The sequence below is a fragment of the Drosophila nasuta genome, chromosome 3, assembly GCF_023558535.2.
Source record: "Drosophila nasuta strain 15112-1781.00 chromosome 3, ASM2355853v1, whole genome shotgun sequence".
Lineage (NCBI taxonomy): Eukaryota > Metazoa > Arthropoda > Insecta > Diptera > Drosophilidae > Drosophila > Drosophila nasuta.
The window spans coordinates 28,261,889-28,279,355 of record NC_083457.1 but is presented as its reverse complement, the minus strand read 5'-3'; the positions used below and the strand labels follow the sequence as shown (position 1 = coordinate 28,279,355).

General features: G+C 42.0%; 1 protein-coding gene across 6 annotated transcripts; it reads right to left on the bottom strand.

The window, feature by feature from the left end:
* Positions 1-821: 821 nt before the first annotated feature.
* LOC132791970 (mucin-5AC) lies at positions 822-16,729 on the bottom strand. 6 transcript variants are annotated; one of them, XM_060801142.1, is made up of 9 exons: positions 16,718-16,729; positions 10,124-10,370; positions 6,064-6,221; positions 4,409-6,002; positions 3,829-4,311; positions 2,341-2,518; positions 2,111-2,263; positions 1,778-2,049; positions 822-1,708 (listed from the first exon to the last, which is right to left on the bottom strand). In XM_060801142.1, exons 2-9 carry the CDS (start codon positions 10,368-10,370, stop codon positions 1,545-1,547), a joined length of 3,249 nt encoding a protein of 1,082 aa, XP_060657125.1. In that variant the 5' UTR covers positions 16,718-16,729; the 3' UTR covers positions 822-1,544. The 6 variants fall into 6 exon arrangements, with proteins under 6 accessions (XP_060657125.1, XP_060657123.1, XP_060657126.1 ...); XM_060801140.1 differs by lacking the exon at positions 16,718-16,729 and adding an exon at positions 16,544-16,640; XM_060801143.1 differs by lacking the exon at positions 16,718-16,729 and adding an exon at positions 15,123-15,271.
* Between the last annotated feature and the right edge of the window lie 738 nt (positions 16,730-17,467).

Sequence of the window (17,467 nt, the reverse complement as noted above, 5' to 3'; positions counted from 1 at the left end):
TTTATTTATTGTGTTTGATTTTTCGTATCGTTTGCTTGGTGCATGCTTTGCATATTTAATAATTTTTGTTTTCTCACATTTGGAAATTTGGTTGTTACTTGCCCAAACTTTTAAAGAAAGTTTTGTACTTTGAAATATTGTACAATGTTTTTCGATTGTTTTGTTTTTATTTGTATATTTTGTTGTTTCGTGCGACCTCTTGCTGCAGATCTGTGGCACCTGCCAAAAAATGCTGTATAGCTGCCAAGCAATGCGCTCGGAATGCCAAATGCTCCACTTAATGAATAATGTGTGAGGCTTTGTCAACTGCTATGAATCCGTTGACTCATATTCACAGCGTGATATTGAAACATTTTTCACCATTTCTTCTTTCCTGCTCTGACAATAAAACGGTGAAGAAGAGATTACACTTTAATCGCACGTAAATCTTTTAAGCTGCTCTTTACTACGGTCGCTAGATGGCGCTTTCAATATAGTGTGGCCTAAAAGTATGCAATGCTTTTTTTTGCTGAAAGTACAATTGTGAGAAACCATGAATGAAATAGAAAGCCGAGTTAAAGTAATGCAAATGACATTAAAACTGCTCTTTAACCATTAATAATATAATTATAGTTCATAATTAATGTATTTATTTCCCTCAACTACAAAATATTTTTTTTAGAGGCAATCTTAAAAAATTATGAAAATTATTGCTTTACTGTCTGACGTCGACAGAAATTATAATACTCTCAGTAACCAGTTCACTATTTAATCTTTTTCACCTACTCTAACTTTTTTCATCAATGCTTTAAAATATATATAAATACCAATAAAAGATGATAAGGAGTTTCGTTTTAAACATTTTAATTGAATTAATTTATGTGCGATTTTAAATAAATAATTACAATACGTTATTAAATTAAATTACAATAGCTTCTTCGTATTCGCAATAACTTCGTTGGAAAGAAGCGCCTATTCAAATGCCCCACATTGAGTTGAGCAATTGTCTATTATATAAACTTATAGCTACATAAATGTTATATGCAATAATTTAGAAAATTATATACAGAGACAAATGGGGGAAATAAGTTAAGTGTCAAACTGATTAATACGTTACACCATCATCATCATTATTACCATCTGTATAATAATGCACGATGCGATCCTCGTTTAGTGTGCTAATCACATTCACTAGTTTAGGGAATATTTTCTTTATCATTCATTCTTATTTTTTTTGTGCTTTTGTTTTTCGTGTAATTATGAGTTAAGCTAAGCATTTTAAAATTAACATTATGATAATGGAATTAGTTGTGATTGTTTTTGTTGTTGTGTTGCATTTGGGTGGAGAAAAAGTTGAAGAGGGATTTATAGGAAATTGGTAAATGGTAACTGAAATCGTTGCTTGGGTTATGCGCAGAGTCTCAATGTAAGCTAAGAGGTCATAACCGAAGCACGAGATCAAGTTTGAATTCAGTTTCGAAAACAATTTCGATGTCGATTCGTTTGCTGGGCATTCACTAAGGATGAGGCATAATACACAGGCGAAGACTACGACGACGATGCGACTAAAACTGTAAAATCTGATTGATCCAGTCTCGGAATTCGGAAATGCGAGTATAGACGCCCGGCTGATTGGCCTCCGCACAGCCAATACCCCAGGAGATGACACCGCCAAGTTGAAAGCGTTTATCCGACTCACGTTGCAGCACCATGGGGCCACCAGAATCACCTGTAAATTTTTTGTGATTTGTACAATTAGTCATGGCGATAACACGGCGAAAAAGAGTTGTGAACACACCTTCGCAGGAATCGTAGCCGCCCTTCTTCCAGCCGGCACAGATGAAAATGTGGGGTATGTGCTCAATGTAGCCCGCCGAACGGTACATGGACTCGCAGATGGTGTTGTTGATGACAGGCACAGCGACCTCCTGCAGCACACTGGGTAGCGGACCGTCTTCATACAGACGTCCCCAGCCGGTGACAAATGCGGTCTGGCCAATGAAGTTCTCATCGTTGTCGGGCACACAAACGGGTATGATATTGGGTTGGAATACCACAGGCTCATAGAATCTGCAAAGAGTATTGTTTAAGATTGAACAATCGTACATTTCTTTATTTATGGTAAATTCACCTGAGCAGCGCCAGATCGTATTCAAAGGTGCGTGGATCGAACTGGGGATGGGAAGCAACAATTTGTACACGACGTTCCTGAAAACCATAGGGTTCCTCTTCCTCGGCCAGATCGTACTCCCCGAGGCGCAACAGCAAATCGGAGGGCGGCACACTGAAAGCGCAAGTTGTCAGTTAGTTGCGTTGTGTTGATACATTGATTGAGGCTTTCTTTGGTGGCCAGGCACTTACTTGTCAACACAGTGAGCCGCTGTGATTGCCCAGTTCTCGTTGAGAAGCGCCGCGCCGCACTTGTGCAGATAGGTTGAGGTGCGCCATTGACGCAGCGATATCTGCCAGGGCCAGCGTCCAAAGGCGGCATTTGCCCCGCCAACGATGCGCGGCTCGGGGAACATGCGACGTCCACAGACTGCAGAAAGAAACGAGAAGGATGAGGAGGAGAAGGAGGCAACTTAATAGGCGAACAGTTCACAATTAAAGTAATGGCCACAAAAGCCCTTTAAACATTTTAATCACTGCAACAGGCACTCAGTCATCCCAATGGAGTCTGCATCGTTGTCGTTGCAAGAAATGTAATATGCTTTGGCCATGTCTTGGCCAGGCCTTGACTTTGGCCAGCGCTTGCCACAAGCAGTCAACGGCCTACTTTATGACGATGTTGGCTTCAAGCTAGCCTGGTGCCTGCCTGCCTTCTTGCCTGTCGACTGACTTGTTTCGTGCATCAAGATATTTGCCAGTTGCCAGCTCGCAAATCGGTCAACGGGGCTGGGCTTGGCCTGACTCATTGCAAACGGCGCGGGAAATGAGTTGATGGAGGAAGAGGAGTCAGTCCGATGGATGCTGCAAACTGCAGCAACGGACAATCGAGTAACCATGCACGATAAGCGAGCGAGCAGACAACGCGTGACCCAGGCGGCACAATGACCGACCACATCGCCGTCATTATTGTAAATTATTGCTGTAAAAATTGCTATGAACATGAAGTCCCTCTTGGGTTTACTGTAGTTGTTGTTTTTCTTTTGTTTTTGCTCTTGTGTTGTGGCAGTTGCAATCGTTGTTGTTGTGGCAGTAAAAGCCGCGCTTAGCTTTCTAGACGAAGATGCTCCTGTGCAGCATCAACAGCCTGAAGAAGGAACTGACTACTTGCCACAACTACCACACAACACACTCGATTGTAGAATCATTCTGTGCAGCAGAGTCAAGGCCAATGTTCAGCCTTCAAATTGAATTTAATGGCCACGCATCTTTGTCTTATGGCCAAAGTCTGGTGTATTAATAGATTTCTCTGCAGCAAACAAGTTTCCTCTTTCGATACCCTGTAGCCATTAAACGTGGAGAGGGGTATATTCTTTGCTGTACTGTGATACAAAAATCTATAATAGTTTTCATTCTTTGTAAGTCTTTTCGTTTTTTTCAATTTGAAATATAGGTTAATGCTTATGACATGTGTTATTTATATGCAAATTAAGTTGACTTTGAATTTTTGATAATATCATCTTCCCTTCTAAACAAGATGAATAATAGAAGAAATATCTCTAAGAATTGGAGTTGTATATTGAATTAATATTCATTCTATTCTATATTTTTATTCTTTATAGAATTTTGTTCCCAATGCTTCTAGTTCCTATTTTAATGCCTTTGCTTTTGTTAAATCTCTTTACAGAGTGAATTTTAGTCGAGCACTTTTTTTGTGTGTGCCTGAATGAAGCATCAACTCACCTTCTCTGTAATCGACGCCCTCCAAGCCACTTGCAGGCGCTACAGTTGTATTGCCAACTGCATCGATCGTGGTTGTGTTCAGCTCCTCGCCGCTGTAATCCGTTGTGCTGCTGCCGCTGCTGGCCAACTCGTTGCTGGATTCGGTTGAAGATGTTGTCGAGGATGCTAATTCAATGCTGCTGCTGCTCTCGGTTGCAGTTGCCGCTGTGGTTTTGCTTGTTACAGTTGCTGTTGTTGTTGTCGTTGTAGTTCTTGGAGTGCTTGTTGTCGTTGTTGTTGCAGCTGTTGTTGTTGTCGTCGTGGCTGTTGATGCTGGCCTGCTAGTGGTTGGTGGTGGTTTTGTGGTTCTATGCGGCTTGCTAGCGGTTGTTGCTGTCGTTGCTGGCATTGGCGTTTGACTCTGACCCGGCTTTGATTCACTGCTTGTGCTAACGCTGGTGGCCACCGAGATAACCACCTTGTCTGTGCTGCTGCTGGGCGTAACTGCAATTAGAGAGCAATTCGCGAGCAAAGGAAGGGGAGAAAACATTCGTTTATTGATGCTGAACTTGCTGCTGCTTGTGTTGAACAATAAACTTACCTGCGCCTGCAGCCGTTTTGTTGTACATCTCTGGCAACAAAGTGGGCATTGGTATCCAATCGGCGGGTTGACCCGGCTGCCAATTGCTGGCAATGGTCGCATTTGTTATGGGCTCAGCCTCCACATCGGTCCAGGTGATCAGACCGGGTTTCTTGGTCGCATGGCTGCTGCTGCCACTTGATGTTGCCGTTGCCGCTGCTTCAGTTGTTGCTGATGCGGGTGATTGCAATTTGGTTGCTTCGGTGGTTAGCGGTGTTGCAGCAGTCGTTGTTGTTGTTGTCGTCGTTCTTCTGGTTGTCGTCGTTGTTGTTGTTGGCGCAGCAGTTGTGCTGGTTGTTGTTGTCTTTGTTGTATGCCGACGCGTTGGTTTTGGCGTTGTAGACGTTGCTGCGCTGCTAATTGGTTGCTTTTTGGGCGCAGTCGTGGTTGCTGTTGGTGCAGTTATTGTTGGTCTGCGCGTGGCCTTTGTGGTAGTTGTGGTTGTTGTTGTTATTGGCACATCTGCCAGCAATGCCGGAACTTTGACAATCTCTCCCGTTGGCTGTGGCTTTGGCCTGGGCGCATGTGTTGTTCTCTCCGGCTTAGCTGTGGTTCTGCTTGCTGTCGTTGTTGCTGTTGTTGTTGGCGTAGTCTTGTGACTGCTGCTGCCCGTTGTTGTTGTTTTTGTTGGACTTTGGCTGGTGGTGGTGCTGTTGTTGTTGCCTAGTTTACTGATGCTCTCAATAGGTTTTCGTGTTGCTGTTGTCGTGCTGTTGCTGCTGCTGGTTGTTGTTGTTGTGACTGGCTTCTTGGGCGGAGCTGGGCGTCTGCTTGACTGTGGCTTGTGTGGCTTTGCCGTTGTGGTAGTGCGAAGCGGTGGTGTTGGCCGTGGTGTTGTAGTTGTTGTCGTTGTAGTGCTTGTGGTTGTCGGTGCTGCCGTTGTGGTTGTTGTTGTCCTGCTTGTGGTCTTTGACGCTGCTGCTGCGCTGCTTGCTGTGGGTCTGCTGCTGTGCCGTCTGGTGGTTGTCTCTGGCCAGCGGTTGGTGGCCTCGGTGACTGCTGGTGTTGTTGTCTCCACAATCTGGAAAGTCACAAATTTGCTGGGCACCGTTGTGGTCTCAATGCGTTGCTCAAGCGCTGGCAATGTGGTTAACACTGGTCGCTGTGTGCTGGTGGTGCGACGACGATGCGGCTTCGGCGTAGTAATCAGCGTTGGAGCTGCACTTGGCTTCAGTGTGGTGCGTATCACGAAATGCGAATTCTTGTGGGTGGTGTGTGCATTCGGAGGACGACGTGTGGTGCTGGCAGTCGTTGAAGAACTGCTGCTGCTGCTACTGCTACTGCTGCTAATCATGGTAGTGCTTGTGGAGCTGCTGCTACTACTGCTGCTGCTGGTGGTGCGCACTGGCTTGGCGCTGCTCAAGTAACTTTGCGTCACATTCTTCAGCAACTCGCTGGCCATGTGCTGCTGCTGCTGATGGTTGCTGCTGTGATTGTGGCTGCCAAAGATGCTGTCCGTCGTACGCAACGTTGTGGACTCGTGGACGAAATGAGAAATGGTATTCTGATCGATGCTATTGTCGTTGATCTCAGGTGCAAATAGCGAGGCTTCCTCCTAGAAATGCAAATGGAGAGATTCACTAAGAGCTGCCGTATGGTTGTTGTTGAAGACTCACCTTCAATGCACAGCACGAGCCAAAGTAAAAGCGATCGATGCAGGTGCCCAAGTGCGTGCCATTCTGCTTGATGCAGTCGATGGCAAACATGCAGACGCCAGAGCGTCCCGACTTGCGCACTATGCAGGGCAGATGACGTATATTGCGACCGGATTGAACTGAGAATGAAGGGAGAGCAATTAGTTTTAAATTCATTTATTCTTGTTTTATAAAATTAACTAAAGAATAAGTAAATTTATTAAATCTAATATTCTACATTAAAAAACGATCTTAATAATTTTTATTATGAATGTTCGACAACATTTTAATTATCTTAATTTAATCATTTTTCCGTGATGTTATATAAGATGATTAGTTCTTACAACGTTAACTATAAAGCTGTTTACTATTACTGAAATTAATTTTATGATTATTTTTGCTAATACATCATTTTTACTAACCCTTCAGAAACTATCTATTATAAATATAACATTAATAAAAAGGTTATGCATTGGGTATTATTTAAAATAAAAAATTCTTAAATCAATCCCGTTTAGGTCCAAAATTTGTCAAATTTTCTTACTTTCTGTTTTTAAAAGCATAAATAGTGGTTATAAATTTCAAAATGAGAACAACATTTTAATACAACAAATTATGCTCTTAAAATTCCTTGAATGTTAAAAAAAACCATTTTAAGAACAATCATAATGTAGAATTTCCTACTTGAATTATGAATTTGCAACTTAGCTGAAGTTTTGACAACACAAATTCTTTATTTCGAAACTTTTATTATTGCTGTTATTATTATTAATATTTCCTTTGCTAATTTACTAAAAAAAAGTGTTCCAACTATCACTTGAAATAATTGCTAACTTTATTACTGTGGTAAAACAAAGTTATGTCTTGCTATTACCATGTACCTTAAAGCTTTTGTGATAATTACTACAATTTATTTAACTGCTGCTTATCTCTAAACATTTTCTCACAGTGCACAACAAGTAGACGACAAAGTCGAAGAGTGCTCCGCATTCTTATTGCCATTTCGCTGATTCTTCCGTTTGCCGGCGCGATTAACGCCTTCAATTTGTACGCCAGTTTGAGGCAGACGTTTACCGTTAGGCAAACAGTTAACGCAAGTGAAAATGAAGTGGCAACAACAGTGGCCAAAGTGGCAGAACAACAGGCCATAAAAGACGCACTACAACTGTGTTGCTTTGTTGCTGAAGGGCGTCAGCTTTTGAAGACGCACAGACCGACCGCCCGATGAGGCAACACCTCAGCAATGGCAACAACAACAAGAATATTAGCAAGCATAACACTATTATTATTATTATTGTTATTAATATTCTTATTGTTATTTATTTATTTCGCGTGCCGTTGCCACTTTATGAAGAATGTACAGCGAGTTTTGTAATAGAACTTGCACAGCAGCTGCTGCTGCTCAGTGTTTGAAGTTATGTAATTGCAGACGACAGTTGAGAAAGGCATTGGGAGAAAGGAAACAAGAGAGGAAATATAAACGAAAGACTTGAGCAACAAACTTGCAGCTGAGCAATATCGTTCTTTGTGGAACCTTTTGTTTGCACTTCGTGTGGTCATAAATAAAACTGCCAGCCAACGGACTGCGTCTGAACCTGCCAACTGACAGTAGCCAGGGCACTGACTGGAGCTGAAGTTGGAGTTGAAGTCAGTGGCAGTGGCAGTGGCCAGCTTCCGCCCCAAGTTGAATGTCGCGTTAAGCGCAAGTTACTTCAGAGTATAAATTTCGTGCGATTTGCTCGTATTTCAATTTTAAATCAGATACAATTGCAGCCGCAGCAGCAACAACAACATCAGCAGTCGTTGGTGTTTTGCGTTTATTGAACTTTAACTGTAAACTTTTGCTGTGTAGTCGTATATATTGATTATGCAATTAACACGAAATGCTGAGTTATAGCAAGGGCAGCGAGCGGGCGCTGAGGCCGAGGTAAAACAAATGACTTAAGACACGAACTCGACAAAGAACCAAACAAAAAACCAGCAGCTGGAAACTGAATGCCGGCCTCACATACAATACAAGAAAAAAACGCATACACTCTTATAGACACACAAATTATACGCTGATATTTTTGAAGCCGAAAACTTTTGTCACGTTTCATAGACGACGCCAGCAGCGCAGTCAGCGTAGGCGACGTCGCAGCCGCAGCTAAAGAACCGGCAGCTTTTTCTTTAGTTCGCTTCACGGTTCTGTTGCGTTAGTATGTGTGTGTGTTTGCATTTCGTTTTGTGGCTTTTTGGGTCAACAGCTTTAGCATATGTTTCGCTAGCACACAGACAGCCTACCAAACAGGCAGTGAAGCTCACGTTAGTCAGCGACTCGGACGTGGACGCGGACTCGATGTCGGACTCGAGACCCGCATTGCAATGTAGGAAATGTTCGCTTTTGGCATGCGAATGCGATGGGAGCCCAGTTGTTTGTGGGCGACCGACGGCGGCAGCCAATCGAAATTGGGTCATTCTGTGACCTCCGGGGAAGGCGGCAAGCTGGGATTAGACTCCGGTCAGACTGACCACAGAGCGTTGTCGTGAGCTGAGAATGAGTTCATGGCTGTTGTTGGCGGCGATGTCTTATTGTTTTTTTCTTATTTTTATTTTTATTTATTTCCCTTTCACTTGGCGTCAATTTACTTTCCGCTTTCTGCGCTGAGATTATATACATTCTTGTATATTATATATATATATATTGTTTTTATTATTATTGTTGGTTTTTTGCCTTTTTTTTTGGGTAGCGTCATTGGTCCAGTCGAGTCATAAAAATGAAATGCTTGCCACCTTAACCCAGCAACGGCCACAGCCACTGCCAATGACTGTGACTGTGAATGCGACTGTTGTTATGGTTATTGTTGGTGTCTGGCACACGCTTTCTTGGCTCCAATGGTGGCTCATTTTTATGGCAACATTCTTTGATGGTTGACCTCAATTGCTTTTGCTCGCTGACGTTTTGGCCGTTTGCCGGCATTGCCGCCATCGCCGTCAGTTTGTGCTTTGCTTTTGTATGAAAGTTGTGTGTAGTTTTAGTTTTTTTTTTTCAAACTCTCCATCTCAAGCTGAAGCTGAAGTTGAAGCTGTAACAGAACTGTGTGCTTGTGCTGTGTAGACAAATTGGCAGCTTACACACACACACCGATCTCTTATGGCATCGGCCAGAAGAGGAAGTGCTAATAGCGTTCAAATTTGATACTTAATGGTTGTGACCCAATTAAAGAATGCCAGAACGCAACGCCTCTCGGCGGCGTATCATTAATTTTGATTACTTTCATTTGGAAACGCCACACGAGGCCGAGCAACTGTTGAAGATGAGATGGAAGCAGAAGCAGCTGCTCAGCTCAGCTCAACTTTGCCTGTGGCAAGTGTTCGACATTGTCCATTGGCCATTTTCCTAACTAACTAAGAAAACAAGTTTGTCGCTTCAAGCTCTTTTGTTTTTTTTTTTTATATTTTGGCAATCAAATTTAATGTCTGCAGAAATTACACGTCTCCGGCAATAAATGCTACAGCTTTAACTTGGATTCTAGTTCTGGCTGTTGAGCGATAAATTTTAATGGATTTTCCTGCTTGCTTACTGGGCATAAAACTATATGGCTTGGAAGCTGCTTTCTAAAAACGGTTTTGATCTGCTTAATTGGCCTAGTATGTAATCTGATAACTGAGAGGAAATTGTTAAATTTATAACCACAACTCTGTTGATAATTATTAATTGCAATATGAAATAAGCAGCTGCTCAATTGTGAAACTTTGAAATGAAATTTTTGTTCATATACAAATTGCGTTCCCTTTTGTTTAATTTCATTTAATTTCTTTGTTATCATTGAACGCGCCCCAAAAAAAAGCAACAGCAACAGCAACAACAAAATAAAAAGAGTCGTTAATAGCCTACGTGAGAGAAAGTGTCGGAGTTCTGAGGAAAACCCGTCAACACACGCCAAGCATCGTCAGCAGCCGTGCTCAATCTCTTCTCTGATGTCTTTATACTCATATATTTCAGAGAAAGACGCGCGCGCGTTAAGCTGTCAAGTGGCCAGCGATGTGATTCAGTACTTACATTGTGCTAAGCTGGGATTATCCACAAACACGGGACTGGCATCTGTGCAAGTGGCCAGCAACAGTAGCGTCAGCAGACTGCCCAGCGCCAGGATGAGGATGCTGCTACGCATGGGCATGCTGTTGTGGCTTCTTCTCTGCGTTATCGTTGACGATGCGGGTGCTGAGCTGTTGTCTGCTCTACTTTTATATCTGCTCTCTGTATCTGTTTCAGTGTATCTTTTTCTCTGTTGCTGCAACGCGCCCATCTGTAAATGGAAAATAAATAAATACATTTTAAATGAGTCACACGCATCAAATGTGAAACGTTTTAGGGTCTTATCCATATACATAAGCATATTCAAATTAAAACTAAACAAAACTGAATTTCTACAACAAAGTCATGGGCACGCCAAAAAATGACAACAACAACAACAACAACAATAAGACCTACAGACAGCAAGTGCGTAGAAGTCTTGGGATGACTCAAGCTCAAGTAGGTGAAAGTCGTTCAATTCGAGTGACTTGCATATGCAAAAATAATAATAAACAGACAGCGAAGCCAGCTAAGAAAGAAGTCACAAGAAAGACAACTTTTGACACACCGCACAAAAGATACTCTTCAAGCGTTATCTAACAATCGCGTGTGGTAACATTTGATTCTTATTTAATAAAAGTCCATGCGAAGGTGAACAAAGAGTGAAACTTTTTTTTTCGCTGTTGAATTTGATTATTTGAATAGACTCAAATTCAATAGAGTTCTTTGGGTTTTCTTTAAAGCTAAATAAGCTGCTAATAAATGAATTTCAGGCTAACTAATGCCATTTTAACTAAGATTGATTGGATTCTAAGGCATATATTATTAAAAGATTCTTTGTTTTAATTGAATTTCTGAATTTTTCAAATTGATTTTTTTTGGGTTTTGAGGCCTGTAATATTGAATTTGAAATATTAACAAGTTGCTTTGTGTTAATTGAATTTTTAAATGTTTGAAACTAATTTTGTAAATTTATCAATTAAATAAATATTCATTTTGAGTATAAAAAGAAAGGTTCTTGTTAGTAATTATTCCTGATTGAATTTAATGTCGATTACTAAATACCAAATATATACAAAAATATTTTAAAAACTTCTTATCAAACTGTTTTACAAATGAAGAATACTTCACAAGCAGAGTATGTAGAAATTCAACAAGAAAAGTTGCCAAGTTGCTAAGGGAACAGGGCGTATGTGTAATTTAGCCACTTTGCGGACATTATGAGTGTTGTTTTTGACACCGCTCCTCTTGCTACTTATTGAGAGGGGGAAGTGTGTGTGTTTAGTCATGCCCAAAAAGCGACCAATAGAAAGCAAAAGTGTGTGAGTGTGTGTGTGAGGTATAGAAAGCGGACAACTTTGAGCTAACAGTAGCAGCTCACACTCACATTTGCTCTATTCCCGCCCAACGATTGTTGTATAATCAGCGATGCAACGTTTATATAACTGTTCAAAGTGCAAACTAGTGGAGTGCAACGTGCAACAGGTTCTCAGGGTTCAAGAGACGCCTAATTGATGATGGCTGCGATGTGATGATGCTGTGGGATCTTTGAAGAAAGTTTCGTGGCAATGACAAATGTACAGATATGATGACATAAACTGTAACAATCAAAGAAAGCGTGCACAAAAGAAATGGGGAAATGGAAACCTAACTGGAACTGGAACTGCTAGCAAGCATCTCTCTCTCCCTCTTTCTCTGTCTGTTTGTCTCTCCTTTTTGCTTTGGCGACATTTTCATTGATCGGTGAGCATTATAGAAGAAGCTAGCTGTATTCTTCTTCTCACTTCTCACAATTCCGTGACGACGATCTGCTGCGCTGAGCAATTTACTGTCGCGTTGCGTTTGGAGAGTTGAACAACAAAAAGAAGATAAACGACAACAACACACAACACAACACAGCCGCAGCAGTTTGCTCGCGTTCTGAAGCTGCGTTGCGTAATACGGTCATTGACTTGGCCAACACCGTTGATCGTTGCTCGAGGCTTAGAGGCATTTAACAGTGTGCAAAAAAAAAAAACAAAAAAGAAAAAAAAAACCCAACTGAATAAAAGCTATGTCTAGTGACTGTCATTAAACTAAACTAAATTGAATTAAATTCAAGTGCGGCCATAAACTTCAATAGAGGTCTATTCCTCATCTCTTCTAATGGGCGTTCGTCTCTCTCTGGGCACCTGCAATTAAATGTAATTTATGCGGCCGCAGAAAAAAGAAGATGAAAAAAAAACCAGAACGGAAGCTATAAAATATTTCCGCATCAACGCAACGCTGATTACTTTTAATTAAGTGTCAGAATCGGCAACTAATTGCAGCTTCTCCGATTCTCAGCGAGTTGTCGACGCGTCGCGAGATTTAAGATTTAAAGTTTTCGATAATCACAGCTCAAATATCTCTCCCAGCTTTGTTAGCATTTCATTTTGTTGAATGCTGGCTATTTGTGTATTTAGGTCACGTTCTTGGCAGGCAAACACACACACACACTCGCACACACATAGAGAGAAGCATGTAATTATATTGGTGTTCCATTTCAAGACGCCGTTTGGCTCAAATTGTGTGCAAATTAACATGAATTTTGTGCTACTGTCGATAAGACCAAAAAACCAGTCAGTCAGCCTCACACGTGAATCGCAGAATTTCTTTGGCTACAAACTGGGTCACACACAGATGATTTGCATGATTTGATGATATGGCGAAGTGCGGAGTGCGGGGGAGGAATACTGACTGGCTGTATCATCTCGAAGCAATTAAGTAATTTCCACCGCAAAAAAAAACACACAAAATTTTTATTTTCATTTCCACTCGACGTGTTAAAAGTGAAAATTACAAGTTTTTTTTTTTTTTTTTTTTGGGGGGAACTTTTTGTGTTATTAAAGAGACATTGTGTGTGCGACCGTATGTGTGTGTGTGTATAACACTTGCCTTAAATAAAAGCGAAAGCCACACAAATTGTATTTTTATTTAGGCACAACTTGCCGTCTCTTTCTCTCTATCGCTATCGCTTGTTCTCCATCTCTGTCAGTCTTTCTATTTATTTAAAAGAAAAGTGAAATGCAGAAAGCACATAATACTGTCATTTCAAATTAGCCAAAAAAAAAATACTAAAAAGGCAGAGACGAACAAAAGAATTATGCCATTTGATGATGTTTGGAACAACATAATAATCAAAACCAGAAGAAGAAGTGCGTCCACTTTTGCTGACTGCCACCGACATGGCTTTCATTTCTGTTGCTTGATACCAAAAACGGCTTTGGAGAAATTTCAACGTGACTGAATATTAGTGTGTGTGCGAGTGTGTGTATGTGTGTGCGGTTGTCGATGCTCACTGTTTTGTCTAGCTGCGGGATGCGGGAGTTCATTAGGTTCAGGTGGCACTAGAAAGCCACACCACACTGCTCACCAGCACCGCCGCCCATATGAAATTGCAAACGCATGAACAAAAGACTTAGGGCACGAACTTGCACAGCAGAACCAACTAACTGGCAATTTCTCAATTGGCAACATGCAAATTATAATAATTATCATGAAATTAAACGGAGCAACTGGGGGGCGGCTACCACAGCAGCATCAACAGCAGCAGCAGCAACAGGAGGAGAAGATGCTGCAGCTTAAGCTCGTCGAGCTTCTCGTCAGGTTGTGGTAAACCAGAATGAGCAGAAATGCAAATAATGCTAAAGGCGCACCTTGAGCTCAACTACTACGCTGAGTGGCAAGCGCAGCATTTTAGACCAAAGTCAAAGCCAAGCGCGACAACAACAACAATAACAACCAGAACAAAAGTAACAACAACAACAACAACTACCAGACCAGTTCTCTGTGCTGTGTTCTGTTGCAGGCCGAAAAGAAGTTTTTGCTCTTGTGTCTCCTCGTTGTGGATGCTGCTGATGCTGCTGCGGCAATTGAAACACTTGTACTGAGGCTGCCTCTTGTGGCTGCTGCTGCTGCTGCTGTTGTTGCGACTGTTCTTGTTGCAGTTGTAGCTGTTGCTGTTGTTGTTGTTGTTGCTTCTTTTTACAGGAATTTCAATAAAAATTTGCAGCAGAAGGCAACTTTTGCTTTGGACTCGTTTGACTTTGGCCGTTGATCAAAATCAAGGCGCTTGAACTTGTTGCTCTTGCTCTTGTTTTGTTGCCAGTTTCTGTTGCTGCTGCTGCTGCTGCTGGTTGCTCTGGTGCAGTTAGTTGCAGTTATGTGCAACTATTGTGAGAGTATGCGAGTGTGTTTGTCTCAGTCTGTGTGCTTGTGTGTTTGTGCCTCTAATTGACTTGTACGTGGTAGAAAGTGCGGCGCAGCTACTTAAGCAACAGAGCAAGCAGCACAGCAGCGAGCGAGCGTGAGAGGGAAAGAGAGAGAGAGAGGGAGACTTCAGTGGCGCGCGTATCTTACGGATGCGTATCTTTCAGATTTTTTTTTATCTTTTGCATTTACTTGCGTGTTCTGTAGTTGAATTCAGTTTACTTGACTTTTGTCGTATTACAATCGCTTTTTGTTTGTTTGTTTGTTTTACTTTTCTCGTAGTTGTTGTTGTTTTTTTGGTTTTTCGTTTTTCGTTTGCTGTTGGGAAAACTTCACTGCCAACTTATTTTTGGGGTCATTTCTTTTAATTTGCTGCCACACTGTTATTATGATTATTGCCGTCGTTGTTGTTGTTAGAATTATGTTTCTTCTTGCGGCTTCTCTTTTTTTTGTGTATATTTCTTATTTTTTCTTTTTATGAGTTTCTTCACATTTGGCTTTTGTTTGACACACGGTTTGTATTGTGTTTATCTCTCTCACTCGTTTGGCCTTTTGTTTTTCGTTTTTTCGTTTTAGATTATATGTTTTATGTTTAATGAAAGAACCGTAGTCACAATTTGGCAGCTATTGTATTGCACTCGCTGTTAACTTATTTAACTATGCACGCATTGGCCAAGCCAATTTGAGGCCAATAACTCAAGTTCTACACACAAACACACACACACAGAGAAGCACAAAACACGCACGCACATACGCTGTTGTCGAAGTTGAAGTCGAGAGTCGAGAGTCCGAGCGACGTAACCAGGCGATCAAAAGTAAAAGAATCCGAAGAGGAGCCAAAGACCGCGTTGAGTTGCGCACGTCTGGAGAGAAGCGCGCATACAAAAGATCCACACGCCAGTTGAAGTCAGCCAAAGCCAAAGCTAAAAGGCTGAAGACGACGCTTGACGTCGACGTCGACGCTGGCAGCGACTGCGACTGTGACAGCGACTGAGAGTGTGGCTGAGATTTTGCGACTGCGACGTTGCTCTGGCAACGTTTAAAGAACGACAAAGCAAAATTGGTAGTAGCTGGAGAGTCAACACACATACACATAAATACACTGAGATATACATTAAGAAGCAGACGCACATAGAGCGCTATAACATGTGCGCATGCGTAGCCGGTCAGCAGCGCAGTCGACGCCGGCAGCGACGCGTTAGTTTGGAGCTTCGCGCATAACGGTTTCCATTAAGGCCAGTTCACAAAATGGTGAGAACAACAAATGCTAGGCAGCTGTTGCTGTTGTCGTTGCTTATTCAAATGAACAGTCACACACACACACACACACACACTCACATACAAACACGCAAACACACTCACATATGCTGGCACACTCTCTCAGCTTGTGGCTGCGACTCTCTTGTTGTCATAGCCACAGCTGATTGGCGGCATTAGTGGTGAGCATTGGAGCAGCAGCGAGCAGTCTGGTGTGCGCAGGGGGGAGGTGAGGCGACAGTTGAAGTTTGGGGTTAACAGCGCTTTCACATTAAAATAGCAAGAAGCAGCCGCAACAACAACAACACGATGTTGGGAGCTTGGGAGTCTCTTCTTCTCAGTGGCTTTTTCTTTAATATTTTGTGTGTGGTGCAAATGAGTGGCTCAGCCTGTCGCCATTCTTTGTTCATCAACGCTCTGCCCAGGTGTGTGTGATAGTGAGTGTGAATGTGTTGTTGTGTGTGTAGTTGTTGCTGTTATAATTTATGCACGTCTTCAGGTTAAGAAAGTCAAACTATATTATCGCTGCGCTTAGCGCTTTTAGTTTGTTGACTGTGTCTTGTGGGTGTCTCTCTCTCTCCCTCTCTCTCTCTTTCTCTCTCTCTGCCTTTTTCTCTTACACTCTTTCTCTCTAGTACCTGTTTATGCTTATTCGAGTGCCTGATAAGACTGCACTGTCGACTGCAATTAGCTAGTTATGCAAAGGCAGTTCAAAGTCTTTTTTCTTGGGAACGCTGTCAGACTTTTACTTTGTTGCCTGCATTTGGGGAAGAAGCTGCTTAACAATTTGTTATTCTTTAGGCTTAGCTCACTTGCAATCAATGAGCAGGCACAATACACACACACACTTTGGAGTCAATCAATCAATCAATTAATCAATTGGACTTAATGACACACACAATATTTGAAGGCACATACAGAGCTTGTTATATGAAAACGCGACGCTTTTTTGCCGAGACTCCACATATCATCTTTGATTTTTTTTGTTTTGTTTTGTGTTTCTGTTTTGTTTCACTTTAGTTAAACAATCAACGCAGAAAATACACTGAAGAGCAGAGTAAAGCAACAACAAACGCGTTGAACTTGAGAGACCTTGACACTGGCGCTGCTCCACAGCAACTGAGTCCAAACAGGCAACAAGTTGTGGCCAGTTACCCGAGTTCTTTGCCGCAGTCGCTGGCGTCGCCACAGCAGCAGCAACACCAACAGCAGCCGCAACAAAAGAAGTGGATGTCATTTCAGTGTGCTGTGTGTGGATGCCAAGAGAGCGAAAAGCGAAGAGTTAAGAATGGACAAGAGTGAGAGCCAGAATCAATGATAAGCCAAGCTGAGTCGAACGTCTAATTAGCTAATGCTCTTTTGATTATGTTATTCGATTTGATGTCCACAAACAAACACGCGCACACACACACATACACATACGGAGAAAAAGGTTAAGTTTCGGTTTTAGTTGTCTGCAACGGAAGTTGCATCATTAGAAATTCAATGCATGCATCGTGTGGCTCACCTGTTGCCTGCCACAATTCCAGCACTCAGCTGGTGTTCTTACCAAATGATGTGATGCGTACTGTGTTGTGCACATTTCTCTCGCTTTTTAATGTATTTATTTATTTTCTCTTTTCGTTTTCCCTAGCGCACGTTTTTTATCTGCTTGTTTGTTTTTTTCTTCTGTACAAATATTTAATTTGAATCTGCCGCATTTTATCATGTAAAAGGTGCTCGAGTAGTGCTGCCAACTCGCTTCGAAAACTGAAATGTCTCGGCTAGCGTGGTTTTCGTTTGCGCTTAAAAGTATGCAACAATTAGTTTTACAGGCTCTGCAGTTTGTGTCTTAAGTCATTC

Coding starts and splice junctions, on each gene's coding strand:
- LOC132791970 (XM_060801140.1), bottom strand. CDS start 16,591: ATGTGGAGTCTCGGCAAAAAAGCGTCGCGTTTTCATATAACAAGCTCT. Junction 6,003..6,063: donor GCTCGTGCTGTGCATTGAAG/GTGAGTCTTCAA, acceptor TTGCATTTCTAG/GAGGAAGCCTCGCTATTTGC. Junction 2,519..3,828: donor GGGCGTCGATTACAGAGAAG/GTGAGTTGATGC, acceptor TTCTTTCTGCAG/TCTGTGGACGTCGCATGTTC.